We start from the raw sequence: 26,941 nt of genomic DNA on the forward strand, positions 1-26,941 counted from the left end.
GGTAGCGGTCCTGCTGCTGGGTTGTTGCCCTCCTACGGCCTCCTCCACATCTCCTGATGTACTGGCCTGTCTCCTGGTAGCGCCTCCATGCTCTGGACACTACGCTGACAGACACAGCAAACCTTCTTGCCACAGCTCGCATTGATGTACCATCCTGGATAAGCTGCACTACCTGAGCCACTTGTGTGGGTTGTAGACTCCGTCTCATGCTACCACTAGAGTGAAAGCACCGCCAGCATTCAAAAGTGACCAAAAGATCAGCCAGGAAGCATAGGAACTGAGAAGTGGTCTGTGGTCACCACCTGCAGAACCACTCCTTTATTAGGGGTGTCTTGCTAATTGCCTATAATTTCCACCTGTTGTCTATCCCATTTGCACAACAGCATGTGAAATTGATTGTCACTCAGTGTTGCTTCCTAAGTGGACAGTTTGATTTCACAGAAGTGTGATTGACTTGGAGTTACATTGTGTTGTTTAAGTGTTCCCTTTATTTTTTTGAGCAGTGTACAACTCCCAAGAAGATGTATACTTGCTTGGCTGTTCTTAGAACTCCATAGAAATGAATGAGGCATGCTGGCAGTCGTAGTTTCACCACAGCTGAAGTGCCGGAGGTTAGTCATCAGTTAGTCAAGGGTTCTGCCACCCATTCACATTTTTAGGCAGTTTTTGAAGCCAAAAAAGGAACACAAAAGCAATGTGTAAACCTGGCTTTAGTCTAGGAATTACATTGCATGTCCGCAACAGAGTTGCATTTGCTATCATCGCATAAAACCAGTTGAAGTCTCCTACGAATATCTCAGCTAGGGTATCACATGCAACTTGGTGTTTAGTGCTGAGGCCCTAGGTTCAAATCCAACCAAGGACATCATCTGCATGGAGTTCATACTGCTGTAAAGGAAAACTGGCTTAGTTTTCCCTAGCAACCAATCCAAAAGAGCTCTGAAAAATGAAAGGTTGAATCTGCAGCTAAGCTAGTTTTCCTTTGCACCAGTTTTGATAAAGCTACTTCTGTATGTTCTCTCCGTTCTTGCATGGCTTCCCTCCCTCATCCTTCAAAGACATACTGATGGGATACAGATTTTGAGCTCCAGTGGAGACAGCAAACAATGATAATGGCTGTAAAGCGCTGCTTAATATGTCAGCGCTATATTAAAGAGTAAAATAAAATAATTTACCATGAAACCCTTGCCTTAGAGATGAGGCCCTTTTTTGGTGGCTAGATACCAGAAGTTAGAGCTTTTCTACCCTCCCAGGCCGACACGGAGTGTTGCTCATTACTGATTGACATATTAGTATTGGTGGTGCCACTGGTGACATACTTTTAGTAGCTGGTGCAGGTTAGTAAGGCTACTTTCACACTTGCGGCAGAGAGATCCGGCAAGCAGTTCCGTCGCCGGAACTGCCTGCCGGATCAGGCAAAATGTATGCTAACTGATGGCATTAGTAAGACTGATCAGGATCCTGATCAATCTTAAAAATGCCTGATCAGTCGAAAAAATGCATTGAAATGCCGGATCCGTCTTTCTGGTGTCATCCGGCAAAAACGGATCCGGCATTTATTTTTTCACCTTTTTTTCAGTCTGCGCATGCGCATACCGGAAGGACGGATCCGGCATTCCGGTATTCTGAATGCCGGATCCGGCACTAACACATTCCTATGGGAAAAAATGCCTGATCTGGCATTCAGGCAAGTCTTCAGTTTTTTTAGCCGGAGATAAAACCGTAGCATGCTACGGTTTTCTCTTTTGCCTGATCAGTCAAAACGACTGAACTGAAGACATCCTGATGCAAACTGAACGGATTACTCTCCATTCAGAATGCATGGGGACATACCTGATCAGTTCTTTTCCGGTATAGAGCCCCTGTGACGGAACTCTATGCCGGAAAAGAACAACGCAAGTGTGAAAGTAGCCTTAGTGAATTCTATAGGTCAAGGATCAGCAACATTCTGCACTCCAGCTGCTATGAAACTACAACTCCCAGCATGCACTTAATTGGCTGTTTTAGAACAGCTGTTGCTTGTTGATCCCTGCTATAGGTGATCAACTCCCGGAAGGCTAGTTGGAGCAAGTATTAAGGTGGCTTTACACGTACAGAGGAGCAGCCAATCATTGGGAAGGAAGTGCTCCCTCCCAACAACTACCAGCGCTTGCAATTGCTCCTCCTCATACAGCTGCAGGCTCGGACTGGCCCAAAGGGGTACAGGGGGATCCCCCGGTGGGCCCCTGAGCAAAGTGGGCCCCTAGTCTCCCACCCCCTGCACAAGTGGCACATAATACAGTAGACTTACTGGACTTCATATATATATATTCAATGTACAGCACCTCAACCAGCCTATGTTCATATAAAAAACTTGTTAGATTATTTATTATATTTGAATGTATCTGTATGGTGGGCCCCCAAAATAAATTTTACTGGTGGGCCCTAGGTACCCCAGTCCAACACTGTACAGCTGCATTATTTCTGGGCAGCAGCTCACTGTTTAAACAGCACGATCTGCTGCCCAGAAATGCTTGTTCATAGGGTGATCCGGATGCACCTTTTAGGCTACTTTCACACTGGAGTTTTGGCTTTCCGTTTGTGAGATCCATTCAGGGCTCTCACAAGCGGTCCAAAACTGAATCAGTTTTGCCCTATTCCATTCTGAATGGAAAAGGATCCGCTCAGAAGGCATCAGTTTGCCTCCGTCCCGTCTCCATTCCGCTTTGGAGACGGACACCAAAACGCTTGCAGCGTTTTGGTGTCCGTCTGATGAAACTGAGCCAAACGGATCCGTTCTGACACACAATGTCATGACACAATAGAAAACGGATCCGTCCTCCATTGACTTTCAATGGTGTTCAAGACTGATCCGTCATGGCTATGTTAAAGATAATACAAACGGATCCGTTCTGAACAGATGCAGACGTTTGTATTATCTGAACGGATGTGTGTGTGCAGATCCATGGCGGATCCTCACCAAACGCGAGTGTGAAAGTAGCCTAGTCAGATTGTCATTCCTGCAGGAACGTTCGTCCCCGATTATCTGCACGTGTAAATCCTCCATTAGTCACTGAGTCAAAGACTGTGAGCTCTTCTATGGAATTCCCTGCAACATGACAGAATATATAAACTCAGATACTTGTTTATCTAGTCTGGGAAATGGAAAATCTTAAATCTCATAGATAAGAGCTTAGTTATATCTGTTCCTGGGAAAGCTGAGTGATTGCTTTTATTACAGTGAACATGAAGGGGCGCCTTTTTATAGCGCCTCTGTCTAAGGCTACTTTCACACTGGCGTTTCTGGGTCCGCTTGTGAGATCCGTTTCAGGGCTCTCACAAGTGGCCCAAAATTGATCATTTCAGCTCCAATGCACTCTGAATGCATAAGGAACCGTTCAGAACGCATCAATTTAGCTGCGTTTGGTCTCCATTACGTTTTTTTAGGCGGTCACTAAAATGCAGCTTGCAGCGTTTTGGTGTCTGCCTGACTATGCGGAGCCAAACTGATCCGTCCTGACTTAGTGTCAGTAAATGGGGACGGATCAGTTTTTCAATGACACAATATGGTGCATTTGAAAATGGATCCTTCCCCCATTGACTTTCAATGCAAGTCAGGGAGGATCTGTTTTGACTGACTTTTTTTTTTTATGAATAGTGCAAACGCATACAAGCGTTTGCATTATCGGTGCAGATCCGTCTGTGCAGATACAAGATGGATCCGCACCAAACGCGAGTGTGAAAGTAGTCCAAGTGCTGCATGGGTCTCCCATGCAGCAGAAGTGGGGGTTCGTCTCTCACAGTCCGGAGCGGTAGAAGCTAGGGTTTAGAGGGAGGGAGGTACCACTGCCTCGGATTGGCACCCCAGAAATGAGAGCATGGGGTTACTTTGTGAAAAAGTCACAAAATGTAAAACAAAAAACAATTGTCTGGTGTTGCTATAATCGTACTGACCCAGAGTAAAATTTATAAAGGAAAAACTCAGGGGCAATATTGCTGTTTTCTTTCCCATCCCCCTTTAAGAAAGAGTTAATAAAAGTTAATCAGTAACTTATATGTACCCTAAAATGGCACCATTAAAAACTACAACTTGTCCCACAAAGACAAGCCCTCATATGGCTTTATAGATGGAAAAATGAAAACAATCGGATTACGACTCAAAACAGGCGGGTCACTAAGGGGTTAAAGAAGTGTCTGTACCACCGTCTATTAGGAGAGCAGATGGTTCAGTGCAGGAAAGGCGAGTTGTCACCATAGGCCTGCCTTGTGTGTTCCGGCATGTGTGCTGCAGGACATCTCTGGCCTGAGACAGGAAGGAGCACAGTTGTGCAGAGGGAGGAGAGTCTAGCGCCCAGCCAATCAGGAAGTCCTCTCCCCCACCCCACCTCCTTGTGTCTTCTACCCTCCATAGGTTCTCCCCCTCCCCCTCCCCCCTCTTTTGTGTGCGACTTTGCTCCCCGCCTCCTGCAAAGCACTGCTGGGAAGAGTGTGTAAGCAGCAAGTGAAGACAGCCAGGAGGGACTTGCAGGGAGAGGGTCAGAGTTGGCTCAGCATGAGGCAGCCGCGAGCCAATGCGCTTGGCTGTGTGGTTGGGACTGGCAGCACAGTCACCAGGGCTACTGCATGAGGACTGCAGAGCAGCCCAGCTCCCTCCCACTGACTGAGCTGGCAGACAGCAGGAAAGTGCTGACAAGAGGTGAGTGGGGAGTGGTCTGCCTAACCTGCAATCCTGCACGCATGGCATCTGCCCACTTTTATCCTTGTCTGTGTGTCACTCCGTGTCTATTTTCATCTCTGCTCCCCCCTCCCTTGCCATTCAGGGGGGTAGTCTTGTCTGCTTACCTGTCATGTCTCTCCCCTCCCCTGCTATTGATGGACATCACCTGAACAGCTCATCAGTTACTAGCTTGGACTGTATGTGCCAGTGATGCAGATACACTGCCCTTCCAGTAGCTCAGAGAGTAGGATGGCGTCTGTCATGGGCATCCCATGCCTTTACATGTATTGCAGCATCTTGTGATGTTCTTACAAACTGTTTAAACTGTCCCTCCTTTTTTTCTTCTCCTTGCTCCCTGGAGGGTAATAGAAGCTTCTCGAGGAACACGCGCATGACCCACCTGAACTTGCTCTCACCGGAGTCCCCATTGTTCAGTGGCCCAAGAGGCAGCAGGTAAGTCCACACCGCATGCGATCTTTAAAATGTCTTAAGGTGCTGATGGTGGTAGGTTACAGTTTCTGTGAATGGCTTGTGGGGTACAATGAACTGACTAGTCGCTGGCACAATTAAGCACTTGGGGTCTGAGGTTCATTTTATTAAATTGCGTCTTATATCTGAATGTGCCTTATGCTATTGAGTCTTCTGCCAAGTTCTGGAATCTTTGTATTGTTGCACTTTTGTAATTCACCTGTGCGAAGCCATGTTTAATGCACACAGATGTAGCAGAGCTGAATGTGTCATTGAATTGTGATATTGATGAGTCACTTGCATTCCTTGGTAAAAACGCATGATGGGCCAAATGACCAGTTCAGTTCTGCCATGTCTGTACTAGCACTGCTATGCAGTGGGGTAGTTATATACAGAAGCTATTGATGAGTCTTCACAGATATGTATACCTGAAAGATGTTGTGAGATTGCATTTTGTGGTCATTTGTTATAAATGGATTACAAGCTGCTGTTCTCTGGTATCAGCCACATCCAGCTGGAGACACTGGTTGCAGGGTTTTTCAATGGGATTATTGAATAGGAAGTCTGCTGTGCGCTGTCCCTTCCCCAATTGTATCTGGCCCTTGAGACTGTGACATACATGTTTGTGAATGTCATTCTTAGCTCTTTATATAAGATGCACTTACCTGCAGCAGACTTGTCTGTACTAGGTATGACCTTATGTTTTTCTGTACGTGGGCCCAATGTATGTTGGAAAATTATATATATATATATATATATATATATCAAATTTTTATTTTTTATTTTTTTCAGGGAAAAAATAAAAACATGCTGAGTAAAATAATGCTTGAATTGGCAAAACTGTGTACAGTTTTGTACTAACAAACATGACTATGTTTGTAAAAGATATGTTCCTATATTATGAATAATAAAAAAAAAAACTAAATCCAAGCTTGACATGCAGTGTTAACTCCACCAATTCTAGATGAGACAGCTCTACTTTCAGAGATGAACAAACCAGGATTAGAAAAACAGCGCCACGCCTGCCCACAGGTTACATTGCAGCTCAGACTCATTCCCTTGAAAGGGATTTTATGGGATTTAAATATTGGTGACCTGTCTGATCGGTGGGGTCTGCCCATCTGCTGTTTGAATGGGCTTGTTACAGTGTACCAAACATAGCACTGCATATTGTATAGCAATGTGATTGGTATTGCAGTTCAGTCCCATCCACTTGGGCCTGAGCTGCAGAAGGGGCATCTGACTGAAGCACGGAGCTGGAAGCTTCCAAAAGCCGATCTGCAGGATTTCTGGCAACATTTGATTGACAGAAAACTCCTTTAATGGAGCTGAGCAACCCATATACAGGCGTGGCATTGTCTTTGGATGAAAGCACACACGTTTAGGCCTCATGCACACGACCGTTGTGTGCATCCGCGGCCGTTGTTCCGTTTTCCTTTTTTCGCGGACCCATTGACTTTCAATGGGTCCGTGGAAAAATCGGAGAATGCACCGTTTTGCAGCCGCATCCGTGATCCGTGTTTCCTGTCCGTCAAAAAAATAAGACCTGTCCTATTTTTTTGACTGACAACGGTTCACGGACCCATTCAAGTCAATGGGTCCGTGAAAAAACACGGATGCACACAAGATTGCCACCCGCGTCCGTCATCCTTGTCCGTAGGCTACTTTCACACAGACGGATCCGCTGATCCGTCTGCATAAAAGCTTTTTAGATCAGATTTTTCACTTCGTGAAAACTCAGATCCGACAGTATATTCTAACACAGAGGCGTTCCCATGGTGATGGGACGCTTCAGGTTAGAATATACTAAAAGAACTGTGTACATGACTGCTGCCTGTCGGGTGCTGCCAGGCAGCAGGGGGCGGACCCCTCCCTGGCCACCAATGTGTTAAATACTAGGGAGGGAGGGGGGGGCCGGCTGCACTGGCCACCAATGAGTTAAATACAGGGGAGGGAGGGGGGGCCGCACTGGCCACCAATGAGTTAAATACAGGGGGGGAGGGACCTTCCAGGCAGCAGGGGGCAGTCATGAACACAGTTATTTTTGTATATTCTAACCTGAAGCGTCCCCATCACCATGGGAACGCCTCTGTGTTAGAATATACTGTCGGATCTGAGTTTCACGATCTAACTCAAATCCGATGGTATAGTCTAACATAGAGGCGTTCCCATGGTGATGGGGACGCTTCAAGTTAAAATATACCATCGGATTGGAGAAAACTCCAATCCGATGGTATAATAGGGACTCCTGACTTTACATTGAAAGTCAATGGGGGCGGATCCGTTTGCAATTGCACCATATTGTGTCAACGTCAAACGGAACCGTCCCCATTGACTTGCATTGTAAGTCAGGACGGATCCGTTTGGCTCCGCACGGCCAGGCGGACACCGAAACGACTTTTTTTTCATGTCCGTGGATCCTCCAAAAATCAAAGAAGACCCATGGATGAAAAAACGGTCACGGACCTACGGACCCCGTTTTTGCGGACCTTAAAAAAAAAAACGGTCGTGTGCATGAGGCCTTAGGCTGGGTTCACACATCAGTTATTGTGAGCCTTAACCAGCAGTGAAGCCTACTCCGAGATCAGGTGTAATGGAAAGATCTGTACCTGTTCTGTGGTTTTGACACGCACCTGGTTTTGGCTCACAACTGACGGAAATAACTGAAGTGTGAACTCAGCCTTAAAAGGAAAAAGGGAATGTTCATGGCTCCAAGTTTCTCTGTGCAGGCTCGTGATGATACTGAATCTGGGTTCACACATTGCAGTTGCAGCTTTCTGGATACAGGGGGAAAGAAGGGTGGCTCTATGTTGATGTTGGTCACATGCTGCTGCTGGATTGTGTGGTTTCACCATAATAGAATGGTTTATGTATCCTGATAATTAAATAGTTTGGACGGGCTTTAGGCCTCTTTCACACAAACGTGTGCGTTCCGTAGCTGTATTGTGGACCACATTTGCGGATCCATGGGCATTCCGCATAATGGATGCGGACCCATTCACTTGGCTGTTACGTCAGATTTGTAAATGTGAATGTAGCGTTAGTATTGAATTTCCTAGTGACAGGTTCCATTTAAAGAGGTTTTGTGGAAATTAAATATTTGTGACCTCTTTTCAGGATAGTTTGTCAGTATCATCAGTAAAGGTCATTAATATCTGATTGGTGGGGGTCCCAACTCGAGGCGCCCTGCCTATAAGCTATTTGAATGGGCTGAAAGCCAGCATATATGCCGAATACAGTGACCAGATCAGAGGGCCCAACATGCTCATGCCTCTTAATATTTTTGTTTCATCTGTGCAAGTCTGTGTACCTGAACTAAAGTCTACTCCAGCAAGGCAGCTGATGTAGATATCAAGTATAGTCCATGCCAGCTTCCTGGCATAATTATAATAAATGTGCCAGGTTGACTGTGCCCAACCCTGTATTGCCCACTTTTTTTTTTTTTTTTTTTTTTTTTTTTTTTTTTAAGCGATGAGACCTTAAACTCCAAAAAAAGTTGTAAAATTGTGTGCAAGGGGAGAGTGTGCCAAGATTTTTTGGGTATATAGGGTTGATAAATGTCCCAGTTTAGATTGTGTACTTGAAGTTCAAAGATGCACAAAATTTTTCACTCGTAGGTAGGGCTGGGCAATTAATCAATAAAAAAAATAAAAATGAAACCAACTATTAGCCCGATTAATCGATGGCACATTGCCTACATCCATTTTTTTGTTAGTTTTTTCATTAACCTCTTAGGCCTCTTTCACACGGGCGTCGCGGGAAAATGCGCGAGTACAAAGCATTTTAATGCGTTTTGCACGTGCGTGAGAAAAATCGTCATGTTTGGTACCCAGACCCGAACTTCTTCACAGAAGTTCGGGTTAGGCGTGGTGTAGATTTTATTTTCCCTTATAACATGGTTATAAGGGAAAATAATAGCATTCTTAATACAGAATGCTTAGTAAAATAGTGATCGAGGGATAAAAATAAATAAATAATTGAACTCGCCTTAATCCACTTGTTCGCGCAGCCTGGCTTCTCTTCTGTCTTCCTCTTTAATGCCCAGGAGGAAAAGGACCTGTGGTGACGTCACTGCGCTCATCACATGGTCCATCACCATGGAAAATAATAATGATCGGGTCCCCATCCCGATCGTCTCCTAGCAACCATGCGTGAAAATCGCACCGCATCTGCACTTGCTTGCGGATGCTTGCGATTTTTCACGCAGCCCCATTCACTTCTATGGGGCCTACGTTGCGTGAAAAACACAATATAGAGCATGCTGCGATTTTCACACAACGCACAAGTGATGCGTGAAAATCACTGCTCATGTGCACAGCCCTATAGAAATGAATGGGTCCGGATTCAGTGCGGGTGCAATGCGTTCACCTCACACATTGCACCCGCGTGGAAATCTCACCCGTGTGAAAGAGGCCTTAGTGACCACCTTTTTACAGCGGTCATTAATGGGCCTTAGGATTGGCCTCGTCTAAATTCTGCTCGGGTCTCCCATGAGGCAGAGAACGGGGGCTCGACTCTCAGGAGCCGTGCTCCTGCTCGAACATCCCGGACCTGCAGGAGTGCCGGTTAATGCACTCCTGCAGGTAACCGGTGACAAAGGGAGCGGACTCGCTATATCTTCCATTGGCACCCCTCAAATGAAATTGCTGGTTGCCTAAGTGTGTATAGGCAGACTGGGACCTGGTGTAGGCCCCAAGCCAGCCTTGAGTGTTCTCCAGCAGGCTGTGCCTCTCTGGCACAACCTGCTGGTCAATGTCAGTATACCACTGACGTTAAGATGCATTGCACTATACAGATGCATTGAATTTTGGACGCAATCAAAAGATTGTCTGTTATAGTCCCATTGTAGGACTATTAAGTGGTTAAATACATTAAAAAAAAGAATAAAATCTCTCCCATCTTTGGTATCAACACATTTATAACGACCTGCACTACACAAATATCATTTACAAATTCCATTAAAAAACCCAGACAAATGCCAGAATTGCAAATTCATTCTTGGTCGCCACAAAAAAAAAAATTAATAACAAGTGATTAAAAAGTCTTATTTACCCCAAAATGATGCCAATGAAAGCTACAAGTCGTCCAGTAAAATTCAAGCGCTCACACAACTCCATAGAAAGAAAAATAAAGTTATGGGTCTTGAGATGCGATGATGCAAAACGGGGTTTTGTTGCACAAAAGTAGTAAAACTTAAAAAAAAAAAAAAAATGTATTTCGTATCGCTGTAATCATACTGACCCATAAAACAAAGATATCATGATGGAGCTAATAAAAGTTAATCATAAAGGTATGTGTACCCCCCAAATGGCCCCATTAAGAACTACAACTTGTCCCGCAAAAAACAAGCCCTCATATGGGTACATAAACACGAAGGAAGGCGACGATGAAAAAAAGGAAGAAAAACTAAGAAAATCCATGCCCCTATCCTGCTGAGTTACATCGCTTGTTGGATGATGCACAGAAAGTGTGTTTGAAACGCACACTAGACCTCTAACCCTTAGAGGTCTGGAATGTATTGTATAACACTGGCATAATGCTGCCATGGTTATCCAATACATTCCACAACTGTACGGGTTACATAGCATCAAAAATCAATATAATGCCATGCAACCTCGTCAGGACGGGAGCTGCTGCATACTCACGCCATGAGTCAAATGCTTGGAACTCACTCGTCTGAAAGGGGCCTTACACTGCAAGATGATCGCTAACAAGCACTCATCCGAACGGTTGTTAGCGATCATCTGCTGAAAAATACAGCCTTTAGGGAAAGGTAGAAAACAATTTTAATATATCCCCATACATACAGCAACTAGAGACAAACTATATTGCCACCATACATATAACCGCCTGCAGTTTATAAATTAAATAATGACCTAGACGCTCAGTGTCCCATGGGACTAATAAAATAGGTGTTGGCTGTTCATATCCTTGCACATTAGCTATGCCTTTCATAGATTCCTCATATGGTTACAAAGCTGTCATTTATTTTATCCATTTATAGCGCTGCCATATTCTGCAGCACTTTACAGACTTTAACATCATGGTGTCCCCAGTGGGGCTTCCAATCTAAGGTCCCTATCAATATGTCTTTGGAGTGTGGGAGGAAACCAACACAAACACTACAAACGCCGTGCAGATGTTGTCCTTGGTTGGATTCGAACCTAGGAACTCAGCACTGCAAGGAACCAGTGCTAACCACTTTTGTTGCCTCTGTTGTTCCATTAGATTTTTTTTCATAAGCAGTTAGCCTACTTTCACACTTGCGTTTGGTGCGAATCCATCATGGATCTGCACAGACGGATCCGTTCAGATAATACAACCGTCTGTATCCGTTTGGATTATCTTTAACATAGCCAAGACGGATCCGTCTTGAACACTTGTGAAAGTCGATAGGGGACGGATCCGTTTTCTATTGTGCCAGATTGTGTAAGTGAAAAAAGGATCCGTCCCCATTGACTTACATTGTGTGTCAGAACGGATCTGTTTGCCTCCGCATCGTCAGGCGGACACCAAAACTCTGCAGGCAGCATTTTGGTGTCCGCCTCCAGAGCAGAATGGTGACTGAACGGAGGCAAACTGATGCATTCTGAGCGGATCCTTATCCATTCAGAAAGCATTAGGGCAAAACTGATCTCACAAACGGAAACCAAAACGCCAGTGTGAAAGTAGCCTTAATTAGAGAAGCATTGAAGGAGTTCTCCCACAAAAAAATATCCTACAGGTTTCAAACCAGCATCTGGATCTGAATAGTTTTGTAATTGCATGCAATAAAACATTTAGCATAACCACTGAGTTATTCAGTAAAGTGTATCTGTACAGCGCCACCTGCTGCTTGTTTTTTTCTTATATCTTTGTCCTGCCGCACATGCTCAGTTTCATCCTTGAGCTGCCTCTTGAGCTGTGATAGGGAGACCATGGACACGCCCCCTGAGCTGCCAGCTTAATATGCATCTAGCAGAGCAATGAAGGGGGAGGAGATCTCTGGATCTATGTGGGGTACAGGGCTGGTTCTAGTTTTGGTAGAAAGGTACTGTAATGTACTATATGATGTCTGATGTTTATTTTTACATTAGTCATAAGTAGTGTTGAGTGAAGTTGTGTTTTCAACGTCGGCGTACAAGGTTCGGGTTATCTAATAATTCCCTTACCATGGACCATAATCCATAACAGAATTCTTAGATAACCGAAACCTTGTACGCTGAACTTGAAAACCCAAGTTCGATCATCCCTAGTCAAAACCCCTTTTATAACTATATTGTTCTTATAGGGGACACATAGTTGCTATGCTTGGATTAATTTTCTAGTTGCGGTCATTCTTCCACTTGCCGTAGCCGTATATATCCTCTGAGTAGGTATTCTATAAGTTAAGGCTACTTTCACACTGGCGTTTTGGCTTTCCGTTTGTGAGATCAGTCATAGGCTCTCACAAGCGGTCCAAAACGGATCAGTTTTGTCCTAATGCATTCTGAATGCAAAAGGATCCGCTCAGAATGCATCAGTTTGCCTCCGTCCCGTCTCCATTCCGCTCTGGAGGCGGACACCAAAATGCTGCCTGCAGCGTTTTGCTGTCCGCTTGACGAAACTGAGCCAATCGGATGCGTTCTGGTACACAATGTAAGTCAATGGGGACAGATCCGTTTTCTTTGGCACAATAGAAAACTGATTTGCCCTTCATTGACTTTCAATGGAGTTCAAGACAGATCCATCTGGGCTATGTTACATATAATACAAACGGATCCGTTCATGACAGATGCATGCGGTTGTATTATGGTAACAGATCCGTTTTTGCAGATCCATGACGGATCTGCCCAAAACGCGAGTGTGAAAGTAGCCTAAAAGATCAATTTAGGTCAGTGGAAAATAAATTACTCGCTCTACTTTGCGATTGCACACAGGTTAGCGGTGTCTCTTCAGTATCTGCGCTCGCTTGCTGGGATCATTTGGTGCCTGACCAGATGGTCTGCTCAGGCGTATTACATATGTAGATAACCATGATGCTGGCTTCTTGTGATTTGTGCAGTTAGACACGTTGAGAGGTTTAGTTTTCCGTGACTTTGAAGTTGCCTCCCAAGAGAATCTCTGTATACTTAAAATTAATGCATACCTAACTTACACATGACGGTTATAAAAACCAATGTACAATGTCCATTATTTTGCTATGAATGCATTTTATCAATAATATCTGAAATTAAGTATGGCATTAATGACTAGATGCGTTTCAGGCCTTGTCCCCTTCCTCAGTAGCATATAGATTCGTTGTAAGGGGCCCCAAAATGCGTTGTAACTAAACTACAGTTAAATAATGGACCGTATGCATTGTTTTTTATAACCATTATGTTTAAGACATTGGTGGTATATCAATAGGGTCCTACACCAATCTTCAGAATGAGCCCCAAAAGTGAAGGCGAGCACCCCACGCTTACACAGCGTGCTCGTTGTTCTTTTCTATGGGATCTCCACTCCAGTCACTTGGACTGTGTGACTGCAGGAGGTAGCCAAGTCAACGCTCTGTTATTTTCGGCAGTCCCGTAGAAATTAGTGTGGTCACACATATATGGCTGCTCTCCGCTCACTTCAATGATCCCTCTCTGGAGATAGGTCCAGGTCCTTGACATTGGTGGCATATCCTAGCTCAGCTACTGTATCTCCAGCGCTCCCATCGAACTGTATGGAGCAGCAGTGCACATTTCCAACCAGCTGTTTCAGGCGAGCCCCATAGGGTAACAGGGCCCCCGTTCTTGTGATTGGTGGGAGTCCTACCGCTAATAGTTAGCCCCTATCCTTTGGTTAGGAGATAACTTTCTCTAACTGAAATACTGTTTTAAATGTAGATGCAGATTAAAGGGTTTGTCCACGATAATAAAAAATCTGACAAGTATGAGAGCCGTTGTGATCAAGATGGCATGGCTCCTTTGCCCAGGAAAGCCAAACACTAGTGAAAATATGGGCAGCATGATTGCTACAACAAGTCCTTTCACTAATGTTCTTCATGTGATTAGGTTCCAGGATCAATAATAATTCTACTCAACAGTTTTCACCCGTTACTTGAATCTATGGCTGGCTGCCACTTCACAGATTACTGTAAAAACTCTGGCATGTCACCGTGTGTCAACTCCCACATTGCTGCTCTGGGTCAGTAGGAGACAAGATCATCGCTAAGAAACAGGCTTAAAGTGAACCTTCAAGGCGATTTCTACCTCTGTGTAAAAGCAACTTATAATAGAGGGAGAGAAGCCGAGATCTATGATATAAATATATATTTGTCTACCGTGCGGTCTGGGTGGACCGAGAGGTGAGCACCCATCTCCATTCGGTCTATAGGTTGAGCCGCTGGTTTTTATTATATATATATATATATTTACATAATTTGGAGCAGGATTTCTGACAAAAAAATCACAGTAAATTCTGACAGGACTCCTAGGGGAAACAGTCATGCTGACCCTGCCCACACAAGATGGTTGACAGCCTTCTGTGTATACACACTGATGGATATCCTGATCCAAATCATATAACCCTATATGTCACAGAGCTCAGCTCTGTCCCTCTCTCGTATATTGGTCTCCGAGCATAAGAAAGCAATTAAAGGGATCGTCCGTTTTTGTTTTTTTAAATCAGCACTGTATTCTCCTCACTGTTTAGCTGCTCGCTTTCAACATTGCGGCGGCGAGCTGGTGTAATTTCAACTCGCCTGTCCTAGTCACTTCAATGTGACTGCTCCTTCATATAGGACAGAGCTGTCCCATAGAGGTGACTGGGTGGCCGAGTTGTAATAACACTTCTCTCACTAATGCTGATAGTGAGCAGTGAAGAGAATACAGCACTAGTACTGGCTCTGCGTTCTCTTCAAACTGCTGATCGCTGGGGGTGCCACATTAGGAAATTCTGACTTGATAAAGTAGTGGGTCCTTTGTTTTGGCCTCCAGTAATTACCAAAGCAAAGAGCAACTCCAAACACCATCTCTGCCTGGAGGACCTGGCACATTTATGCATTACTTGAGCAGTTGATTGAGTTCATTGGGGGCTGTGTAATGCTTAAATTCCTGCAGATTATAGCTGATTGCTGTGTGTGGTAAACAGTTAACCCGCAGGATTCCAGAGCCGTACCTGTATGGACGCGCAGGACGTGACTTGAGTCCCAGCGCCGTACAGGTATGGCACGGTGATCGGGCGGGTGCAGGAGCTGCGCCCATCCAATCAGCGGCACGAGCCCTGCTGTCATTGACAGCTGAGCCCCTGCTGTAAATGCCGGCATCGATGGATACACCAATGCCCACATATTAATCCCTTGTATGCTGCAATCAGCCCTGACCTCCGCATACACCAGCAGAAAGGACAAAAGGCTTTCAGTAAATGGGAACACAAAAACAAGATTTTTATTTTCAAAACGGCTTACTTTGTAAAACTTAAAAAAATAAAAAATTACACATTAGGTATCTGCGTCCGTAATGACCTGCTGTATAAAAATATTACATGATCTACCCCTTCAGGTGAATGCCATAAAAAAATTAAAACTGTGCTTGCCCCAAAAAGTAAAATATTGAACAATAAAAAAAAAATCATATGCCCAAAAATAGTACCAATAACAATATCTGCTCTTCCTGCAAAAAAACAAGCTCATACACAAGATGATCAGTAGAAAAACCCCAAAAATTTCAGAAAATGAAGACACAGAAATGTGATTTCTTTTCAAAAAATGTTTTATGTAAAACTGAAACAAAAAATACACATTTAGTATCGTCGCGTCCGTAACGACCTGCCCTATAAAAACACTACATGATCTATCCTGTCAGGTGAGCCCTGTAAAAAAAAAAAAAAGTGCCAGAACAACCATTTTTTGTTACCTTGTCTAACAAAAAGTGTAATATTGAGCGATCAAAAATCATATTTACCCCAAAATAGTACCAATAAAACTGTCACCTTATCTTGTTCCCAAAATGGGGCTACTGTAGGGGTGCATCAGGGGGTCTTCTAAAGTGACATGACAACTTAAAATTATCCCAGCAACTTCTGCCCTCCAAAAACCATATAGCGTTCTTTCCCTTCTGAGCCCTGCCTTGTTCCCATACAGCATTTTATGAACACAGTGTTTCTGTAAACTGCAGAATCTGGTAATAAATATTGAGGTTTGTGTGTTACAGAAAATATGCAAAAATAAAAGTGACCTTTTGAGATTTTACCTCCATTTTCCTTTCATTCTTGTGGAACACCTAAAAGGGTTAAGTTTGTAAAATCAGTTTTGAATAACCTGAGGGGTGTAGTTTTTAAAATGGTGTCGCTAACAGGAAGTACAGTCTGTCCCAAGAAAGCAGTCTTAGAATGGCTTGAATAGGTAAAAATATTTCTGAGTTAGTACCACAGTAACACATGTCAGATTTGCACAAATTGGCCTGGGAGTTGAGGTGAAAAGTGGCTCGGTACTGAAGGGGTTAATGCATCCTGGGAGATGTTTGTGGTGACCTCTTTGTGCTGATGAGTACATTTAAATCACTTGGCTTCTTTCTATGTCACTTTAGCACGTGTACGCGGTGCATGATCAATTATATCCAAGTTGGCCACCCTTATTCACATGTATGGGGCCTTCTTAAATTAGTATCCAGTGGCTTGTTTCAGTTCTAGGGTCAAATTGGCTGTGTAACGTTAGAGCATGCGATCTTACACAGAATGTAGGGGCCTGATATGTTACTGTTTATTTCCAGGTCAATTTATATAAAATCTTTTGTTGTTCGTTTGTTGTTGTTTTTTTTTTTTGTTTTTTTTTTGTTTTTTTCAACAAAACTCTTGATTACACACACCTCAATATATTTTGTCCCATTTCCTGTGGATTATGACAACCTAGGTGCCCTGTATGGTACCTTGAACCCCTAGTCTATCTGCCCATCCTGTACTTGAAATTGCTACCCCCAGTGTTGTCATAGTTAATAAAAGGGCCCTGCCAGAGATTAATTCCCCTTGTCATACGGATGTAGCTGAGCTGATTTTGTCATTAGACATCAGCAAGTGTTATCTGAGGTACAGGTAATGCAATATATATATCTTAAAGGGGTTGTCCAGCTGTTAACGTTGATGACCTATCGTCAGGGTATCAATATCTAATTGGCGGTGGTCCCAACCCCGACTATTCAGCTGTTTGAAGAGTCTGGGAAGTGCAGTGTAATGATGAGTACTAGCTCCATTCACTTGAATGTACTTGAGTACTTGTAATTACACTACTCCACCGCTGCACAGAAGAAAAGACACCGGGCCAGATTCATCATTACTATGACAGCTCACTCCACTTTCACATATGGCTACAGTCAGTTTTAGCCAAGTCAGATTTATGATCGGCCCTTTAAGACTGTGATAAATGTGGTTTGACGGTAGCAGTTTATCCGTCAGTAAGCAGCTTTACAAAAGTCGCACGTCTTTACGAAAAGTCGCATGTTCTTGTAAAAAGTCGCATAAGATGAGCATGGTCCGCACTGGAGTGATTTTGCACATTTTTTTGTGACTTTTTTTGCGACTTTTTAAATGGTCGCAATTAGGGATCGACCGATTATCGGTTTTACCGATATTATCCGCTGATATTCAGGATTTTGACAGTTATCGGTATCGGCATCTATTTTGCCGATATTCCGATAATGTATGGGGAACACAGATCGCGCTGCTCAGCGCTCTCTGTGTTCCCTCAGCAGCACAGGGGAGAAGGAAGCAGTGTCTCACTCCCCCTGTGCTGCTGCTGCCGCTGCCGCCAATGAGAGGAGGGAGGACAAGAGGAGGGGAGGGGCTGTGCCCTCTGCGCCACCAATGATGTTAACTTATTCAATCAAATTGAACAGGAGGCGGGAGCTGGCTGCAGAATCACATAGCCGGCTCCCGACCTCTATGAGCGGTAGCTGCGATCCGCGGTAGTTAACCACTCAGGTGCCGGGGATCGCAGCTACCGCTCATAGAGGTCGGGAGCCGGCTATGTGATTATGCAGCCAGCTCCCGCCTCCTGTATATGAATAAATGAGAGATTTATGTTCATTGGTGGCGCAGTGTAGCCCCCCAGTATTAATCATTGGTGGCGCAGTGCGCCCCCACCCCCGTATTAAAAACATTGGTGGCGCAGTGCGCCCCCCCACCCAAGCCCCCCCCAGTTTTAATCATTGGTGGCAGTGGCCACAGGGTCCCCTGGGGCTCCGATCAGTTACCATGGCAGCCAGGACGCTATTGAAGCCCTGGCTGCCATGGTAAGCTCCATGCTGCTGTGTGCACAAAGCACAGAGCAGCAGGGACAGTGTCAGATCCTATTTACCCTGATAGAGATCTATCAGGGTGAATAGGACAAGGGTTCTAGTCCCTAAGGGGGTTAAAAGTTAGTAAAAAATAAACACCAAAATATTAAGTATAAATAAAATAGAAAGATTTACAAAAAAAAAACTACACATTAACAATAATAATATTCATTTTCAGCAGATGTGTGTAGGATTTTTTTTAAAAAAAAAATGAAATTTCACAGAATATCGGTATAAATTATCGGCTATCGGCCTGAAAGTTCACAAATTATCGGTATCGGCCCTAAAAAATCAATATCGGTCGATCCCTAGTCGCAATAGTAAATCTGTCTAGAGATTCATTTACATAAGAAAACACGCCCACTTTCAGAAAACTGACAAGCATAGTGCCGAGCCAATAAAAGTCGCAAAGTTTTGTGCAGTTTAACCGATTGCGCAAAAATTTGCGACTTTTTCACTCCATTATTCTGACTTGAGCTAATGATAAATCTGGCCCATAGTGTAAAGATCAGGAAGCAGTGCTCGCATGGAGTCCTGCCTCCACATCAACAGCTAATCTGTGGGGATTCCGGGTGTCTGACCCCCGCACATACGGATGGCCTATCCTGACGGGAGGTCTTCAATATTAATGGCTGGACTGCCCGTTTAAGTTAGTTTAGGCTTGAGCGAATCGTTCAAATACGTTTTAATGCTGTGCCGTTTCAACATTAAAATGTATTGGCTCACGGAGTTCTTCTCGCCCAGATTCGTGACTTTGGTTAATTCCTACTGTATTCATATCTGTGGATTAAAAAAACTATTTAAAATAACAATCTGAACTGGGTTTTGGTACCGAGGTACCCGCCAGTGCAAAGGTTTGGATTGCTATTTTGAATTGTTTTTCAGTACGCAGAAATGAATACAGTAGGAGTTCATTGAAGTCTTGGACAACTTCAGGCAAGAAGAACTTTGTCTCCACGGAGCCAATACATTTTAATGCTGTACGAATACAACATTAAAATGTAAGTATTTGAACAAATCGACTTTGCATCTATGAGTCGAGGGTCCATTCACTCAAGCCTAATTTAGTTGATCAGGAAAAGCAATAAAATGACAATCTGCTTTGCTGCATCTTTCTGTGTAAAGAATCGACATGACATAATTCTTAATTCTTTGTCAATTCCCTTTTTTATTTATTTATTTTTTTATTTTTATTTTTCTTTCTTTCTTTTAACCCCAATACATTTAGTATAAAGTTCACCTACGGCCCAAGATCCAGTTCACCAAACCTCACACCATGCGGCCCGCAGCCCGTCACGCCACATCAGCCCCTCGACCGGTGGCCAACATCTCTGGACAAACCGCCTCCTCTGGCGCAAGGAGGCGACGAGTAAGGTGCCGGAAATGTCAAGCATGTCTCCAGAGAGAGTGTGGGACTTGCCACTATTGCAAGGACATGAAGAAGTTTGGAGGTCCAGGCAGGATGAAGCAGTCATGCATGCAAAGGCAGTGCCTTGCGGTGAGTAGTACAGGGGTCAGGCATTTGTGCACATTGCTTTATCTATGGTTCTAGCAGTTTGTCCCTCCTTTGTGTATATTATGTTCCTCTCACTTTAGTTCATAGACATAATTTTCAAAGAAATGTAGCTTTACTTATGGTAGGGTGAGCCCCTTAGGGTGATGTAATGATGAGGTCACTGATCAGACCGCCTCTGTCCTCCAGCCCAGACTGCCCCACTCAGTCACCTGTGCCATATGTGGAGAGGTGGATCAGACCAGTGACTCCCAGGACTTTGAAAAGAAGCTCATGGAATGTTCGGTGTGCAATGAGATTGTCCATCCTGGGTGCCTAGAGGTGAGTAGTCAACATTGCCTGCTTCATATGAAACATAGAAAGATCAGCCTACAGTTACAGGATGGTTACATAGATTAATCTCTTAAATAGATGGAATAGTGGGGTGTTATGTTTAATCATCGGCACTGTGGCCGGGTGCTGCTTCAGACTTCTCCTTGACTAGGCAGGAGAACATTTTCTTTCTTCATAGCTGATAGCGGTGTGATGTAACGGAAGAGACAGCCACCTTAGGAACATGTGCTGTTCAGGTAGCAGTTGACACTTTTTGCCTCATCACTTTGACCACAATTTTTTAGCATTTAACTGAAGCATCGCCATTGGCACCATTACAGTGTGTTGGAGAAGGGCATTAGGGTCAGTTACAGTGGATCTATCATCTGAATATATAGTTATCTTCAAAGGCAGCATATTACAGGGATGGCTCCAGGAAGATGCAATTGCAATGCTGTGGGAATATGTTGCCGCTTTATAAATGAAACTCACTGCAAATAGTTCCCTCTCCTACAATTAAATGCTATTTGTAATGAAAGCAGCAGCCTTGAGAAGATCAAGTTTCCCTTAGCCAATCTTGTGCTACCAACTGCAGATGTCAGGTGCCATTGTATTTTCATGCAGAGAGCTCATGGACTATATAGTGTTGACAGGTAGCTGATTTTTACAGCTCTCTCTCCATGCAAACAGTGTAGGTTGTCCTTGCTACTCTCCTATTCCCTCTCTTTTCTCATTTAGGGAAGTATATATCAACTATACACACAGTTGTTGGCTGTAGCACTTAATGGAATGACCCTTTAATTCTTAGGTTGTGTACAAATTTCTAGTTAAAAGGATCATTTGGTTATGACAAATAACATAGAAGTAACAGGCCAAGATCCATGTGCCTTAACTTTTTGTGTCCTGTGTCGCAGATGGATGGCGAAGGCTTGCTGAGTGACGAGCTTCCCAACTACTGGGAATGCCCCAAATGTAATGAACGGAAGAAGCACACGGTGAGCGGACTGACCTCTACCACAGAGAGCACTTTATCTATTGCATGGTTGTTGCAATTTTTAAAAATACCTACACACATGAATTTGGCTCTGGTTTTTTTGCTTATTTTTTTTTAATTAGTAAAATGGCAGGAAAATTGCAATTATAATTTTTTTAAAAAATCTGCCTCTTAATAAATTAGGCCATCTCACACTAGTGCAGTGAGATTAAGACTGGCTTGTGGGTACACCAGTCTTGATATCTCCCCCAGTGTTTTACTACTAGTGTTTTCTTAATGTTTTTCCCTGTAGATAAGGTGATGTGAAAGCACGTAAAAAACCGCCAAGAGCTGTAGAGCGTTTTTTTTTCTTTTTTTAAAGAAGCCAGAAAGACAAAATCTGCCACCAAAATAAAGAACAACGCCAGTTCCTAAAAGGCATTTGTGTATCTTATGTTTCATATTTCCCATAAACCTTCATCTAACACCGGAGCTCACAAAAACACGGCAAAGGCTACTTTCAAACCAGTGTTTTTGCTGGGTCTGGCAGGATTCAGCAAAAACGCTTCCGTTACTGATAATACAACCATCCGAACTGATCCGGTTTTATTATCTTTAACATTGCCAAGATGGAACCGTCATGAACCCTATTGAAAGTCGAAGGAGGACGGATCTGTTTTCTATTGTGTCAGAGAAAAACGGATCCGTCCCCATTGACTTGCATTGGTGGTTATAACGAATCAGTCTTGCTCTGCATCCCAGGACGGAAATCAAACTACATCATGCTGCGATTTGCTCTCTGGTATGGGAACACAACTAAACGTAACGGAATACATTTTGAAGCATTCTGTTCAGTTTTGTCCCCATTGACAATGAATGGGGACAAAACTGAAGCATTTTTTCTGGTATTGAGCCCCTATGAAAGAACTCAATACCGGAAAACTAAAACGCTAGTGTGAAAGTAGCCAAAAAGCTCTGGTGCAAAAACCGTGAAAGTGCAGGAAAACGCCACAAAAAACCTACCTGAGAGAGCAGCCCAAAAGTGTTTTTATTCCAGAGTGTTTGGTTTCATCTTGAAAGGTCACGAACCATAATTTGCAAGATGACTGTTACATTACGTAGTGACATTTTAACATGGTATTTATGCAAATAGTGGTGTAAACATTTTATGTCCTTACATGCTGTGCAAATGTGACAGGGGGACAGGGGGGGGGGGATTTTCCTGTCATTATTAGACTTCCTCTCTAATAATCCCATTGAAGGGCATTGCTGTCAAATACTCTTACTTAAAATGGCTGATAACAGGGAGCAATACTTTGATATAACATATGCTATGTGAGTGATTAAAATGAAAGAAAAAAAAAAAATGGCAAAGCTTGGAATCTGCGTCAGAAGTGTTACATGTACATCTGTAAGCGGTATCGCTACCTCTAGCTAGCCTATATGAACCAAATCAGGTAGAATCTCTTGCTTTGGTCAACACCTTTGACTCTTTGGCTGTTCTAAAGAAGTAGCTTTTGTGATTTGGTAAACTCCATGATTTGTCTTTCTTCCATCTAGGATTAAGCATAGTTTTTTTGTGTTGTTTTTTTTTTTTTACAGGTGAGCACAGATCAGGAAAAAGTCTTGCTGCACAATGTAAGTTCTAAGGTCGGGTCTCCTTAAAATGTAGCTGTATCTATTTCTCGCCCATATTCCTTGGGGGACACAGGAAACCATGGGTATAGCTCTGCTCCCTAGGAGGCGTGACACTAAGTGAAAGCTGTAAGCCCCTCCTCCATCAGCTATACCCTTCAGCCTGGAGAAGAGACTGCCAGTTTTTGCTTAGTGTCCAAGGAGGCAAGACACCCCCTGCTTATGCAGGGTTGTTTTCCTATAATTTTTTATTTTTTGCGTTATTTGTTGTTTTAATTCGATTTTTTTCTACTTACAGGGACAACAGAGGCGCATTAGACCCCTCTGTTTCTCCCGGGGTTGAGTTGCGCCAGTGCCGGTAATTCCACACTGCCGCCTCCCCCACAGAAGACAAGGTGGACCAGGGCAGCCTCGCTCCCCTGCGTCCCGCCAGCTCAGGGTCGCCCGCACGCCAAGTCCCTCCCCCGGCTTCCTGCCACTGCGGTGCCAGGAGCTGAAGGGGCGACCCCGCTGGATGGATTGAGGGCGAAGACAGAGTATGGTGAGAGTGGCTGCTCCAGCCTCCCCTTCCTCCCTCCCACCGCTGCTACACCCCCCCCCCCCCATGGGCATATCAGGACCGTTACCGGGCATCATTTGGGGGGGGACTTTGTCTTGGGCAGGTCCTTGGCACGGACGCTGCCTTCAGGGGACGGCTGCAGGCAAGGAGGCCGTCTGCCACATCCATGCGCGGCGGGGGCCGCTTACTTGGCGCGAACGGCGCCATTTCATCTTGGCCGGCACTTCATCACCTTGGGGGTTAAAATCATTTTGCGGCTCGGCTTCTCCTTCAGCGCGGCAGAGGGGGGCGGAGCTTCCTACATGCGCTCCGCTACTTCCGGTTTCGTCGGGCTCCACTTCTCATAGTGCTGCGTGGAATCCTCTCTGCCGTCCGATCCTGAAGCCATTCATCTCCGTGCTGCTGCCTCTCCTCCACAGCCTCCTCAGTCTGTTCCCCTTGCTGCTGCCGCTTGCATCATCCGGGTCTGGTAGGACTGTTAACCCCCTCCGTGCCACCAGTACTGTTGCTTGGGTGTAATCCCCGTTCCGCTTTTCTCTGGGGTCTCCCACTTTAAGTGCAACATCTTTTTTCCACCATGTCAGACCCTTCTGCAGCCGCCAAGCCTTGGTACCATGCCTGTACTGCTTGTAGGGAACCCTTTCCCCGGGGGCAGTCTGATCCGCACTGTACTGCATGCCGAGCTCCACCGCAGCCTCAGTCGCCCGCTGTGTCGCTCCCTGCTTCCTCTGACCCGCCTGACTGGGCTAGATCCCTGTCCCAGGCCGTGGAAAGCCTCACTCATGTCGTGGGCCGCCTAATAGACAGGCCGCCTACCCCGCAGGACGCCACTCTTACTGTCGCGCCCTCCGGGTCCACTGCTTCTGCCGCTGCAGCGGGTTCACTCTGTCTTAGTGACCCCTCCAGAGCTAGGCACTCTCAGAAGCGTCTTAGAGTAGAGCGAGCCTCCTCCTCAGAGGCCTCCCTCTCCCCGCCACGCGTGCGCACCCAGACGGGCCTCTCCTCTCCAAAGGATTCGCTCTCTGAAGGTGAATTGGCGGTTTCAGATTTGGAAATGGACTCGGCCCTGCCGTCCAAGCTAGCCTCAGCAATGGGTCAACTCATCTCCGATATTCGTGACACCTTTAAGGTGCAAGATGACCCCCCTAGCTCTGACGCGGCTAGCGTCTCCTTTATCAGACCCAGGCAGGCCTCAAAAGTCTTTCCAATCCACTCTGATTTCTCCTCCGTGGTGTCTAAGGCTTGGGCTCGCCCGGACGCCCGTTTTGTCAACCCCAAGAAGCTGGACATTTGCTATCCTTTTCCAGCCGATGTCGTGGCCACCTGGTCGTCCCCACCCAAGGTGGACCCCCCTGTGGCCCGGCTGTCAAAGAACACGGCCATCCCTGTTCCCGACGGGTCCTCTCTTCAGTCAGCGGAGGACCGTCGCATGGAGACCCTTTCCAAGGGCATTTTTGCTGCCTCCGGTTCTGCTCTCAGACCGGTTTTTGCCTCTGCTTGGGCAGGTAAAGCAATCTCTGCTTGGGGCGCGCAGCTGGAACAGGAGTTGGACTCGGACGTCCCCATCCAGGACCTACGTTCCTTGGCCCAGCTTATTATTCGGGCCGGGAATTTTGTTTGTGAGGCCTCCCTTGATGCGGGAGCCCTTATTGCACGCTCCTCCGCCCTGGCAGTTTCCGTCAGGAGGGAGCTCTGGCTGAAGGTTTGGAAAGCGGACGCTGCCTCCAAACGTTCCTTGGCGGGGCTACCGTTTGCGGGTTCCCGCCTTTTCGGGGTCCGCTTAGACGAGCTTATTTCGGAGGCCACGGGTGGTAAAAGCACCCATCTTCCTCAACCCCAAGCCAGGGGCGCCCCCCGCGGACGCCCTGGTGCGTCTCGTTTTCGGTCCTCCCGCAGGGCCTCTGGGGCTCCCCCCACAGCTGCCGCTTCGGCTCCTCCCCAGGATAAGCGTAGGAAGCCGTTTTTTCGGGCGCAGCCCTCCTGGCGCAGGCCACAGGCTGCCCGCACACCCGCAGCAAAGCAGTCCTCTGCCTGAAGGCGCGCCCCCACCCACCCGGGTGGGGGGCCGGCTCCTCCTTTTCAGGGACGTCTGGATGGCTCACGTCTCCGACGCCTGGGCTCTCGAAATTGTGTCCTCCGGATACAAAATCGAATTTGCATCCTTCCCTCCAGATCGGTTCTTTCGCTCCCGCCCGCCGCGGGACCCGAAAAGCGCGGCTGCGTTCTCCGCGGCTGTTCAAGCCTTACTGGACAGGGGGGTGATTACCCCCGTTCCTCTAGAGGAAAGGTTCCAAGGGTTCTACTCGAACCTCTTTGTAGTTCCCAAGAAGGGAGGTTCGGTGCGGCCCATTTTGGACCTCAAAAAGCTCAACCGTTTTCTCCTCCTTCGACGGTTTCGGATGGAGTCCCTCCGTTCCGCGGTGGCTTCCCTGGAGCAGGGAGATTTCATGTCTTCCATCGATATACAGGATGCCTACCTCCATGTTCCGGTAGCCCGGTGTCATCATCGCTTCCTCCGATTCGCCGTGGGGGACCTCCACTTCCAATTTGTCGCCCTTCCCTTTGGGCTGGCAACAGCCCCCCGGGTGTTCACCAAGGTCCTGGCCCCGGTTTTGGCCTTACTCCGTTCCAGGGGTGTTTTTCTGCTACCGTACTTGGACGATATCCTCATCAAGGCTCCGTCCCTTTCTCAAGCGGTTGCCAGCGTGGATCTCACTCTAGAGACTCTGGCGAGGTTCGGTTGGGTCATCAACTTCCCCAAGTCCTCCCTTCCCCCCTCCAGACAACTGGTCTTCCTGGGAATGCTTTTAGACACGGGAGCGGCGGAGGTACGTCTTCCCTCGGAAAAACGACTGATCCTCCGTCGGGCGGTTCGGGGTCTCCTTCTCCACCGTCGACCGTCCTTCCGCTTCTGCATGCGGGTCTTGGGGCAGATGGTTGCCTGCTTCGAGGCGATCCCATTTGCGCAGTTTCACTCCCGCCCTCTCCAACGGGCGATCCTCTCCTCCTGGGACAAATCGCCGGAGTCTCTGGATCATCCCTTCCATCTATCGCCTCCGGTGCGGTCATCTCTCCGCTGGTGGTTACAGTCCCCTCTTCTGGGCAGGTCCTTTCTGCCACTCAACTGGTTGGTGGTTACAACCGATGCCAGTCTCTTGGGCTGGGGAGGCGTGTTTCCTCCCTGATCCGTCCAGGGCATTTGGTCTCCATCGGAGTCCAAACTCTCGATCAATGTCCTGGAGCTGAGAGCGGCCCTTCTGTCTCTGCGACACTGGACTCATCTGCTGAAGGGTCATCCAGTTCGTGTGCAATCGGACAACGCCACGGCTGTGGCGTACATAAACCACCAGGGGGGCACTCGCAGCGCTGCAGCAATGCGGGAGGTCACCAGCATTCTCCGTTGGGCGGAAGCCCACGTCCCGGCCCTATCTGCAATTTTTATTCCAGGGGTGGACAATTGGGCGGCGGACTTCCTCAGTCGCATCACCGTCGACCCCGGCGAGTGGTCTCTTCACCCGGAGGTATT

The 26,941-nt window shown here is 46.1% G+C and overlaps 1 protein-coding gene across 7 annotated transcripts in view; it reads left to right on the forward strand.

Annotated features, from left to right (window-relative positions):
• Positions 1-26,941, forward strand: part of KDM2A (lysine demethylase 2A) — a 103,856-nt gene that overhangs the window by 24,338 nt on the left and 52,577 nt on the right. The window contains exons 1-6 of one of the 7 annotated variants that reach the window (XM_040434961.1): positions 4,441-4,675; positions 5,058-5,149; positions 19,652-19,921; positions 20,126-20,257; positions 21,163-21,243; positions 22,824-22,859. In XM_040434961.1, the coding sequence (XP_040290895.1) occupies positions 19,700-19,921; positions 20,126-20,257; positions 21,163-21,243; positions 22,824-22,859 (471 nt within the window). In that variant the 5' untranslated portion in view covers positions 4,441-4,675; positions 5,058-5,149; positions 19,652-19,699. Of the gene's footprint in view, positions 1-4,440; positions 4,676-4,744; positions 4,941-5,057; positions 5,150-19,651; positions 19,922-20,125; positions 20,258-21,162; positions 21,244-22,823; positions 22,860-26,941 lie in introns of those variants that run through there. The other 6 variants (XM_040434959.1, XM_040434963.1, XM_040434960.1 and 3 more) reach the window with 6 other exon arrangements.

The sequence above is a fragment of the Bufo bufo genome, chromosome 6 (assembly GCF_905171765.1).
Source record: "Bufo bufo chromosome 6, aBufBuf1.1, whole genome shotgun sequence".
Classification (NCBI taxonomy): domain Eukaryota; kingdom Metazoa; phylum Chordata; class Amphibia; order Anura; family Bufonidae; genus Bufo; species Bufo bufo.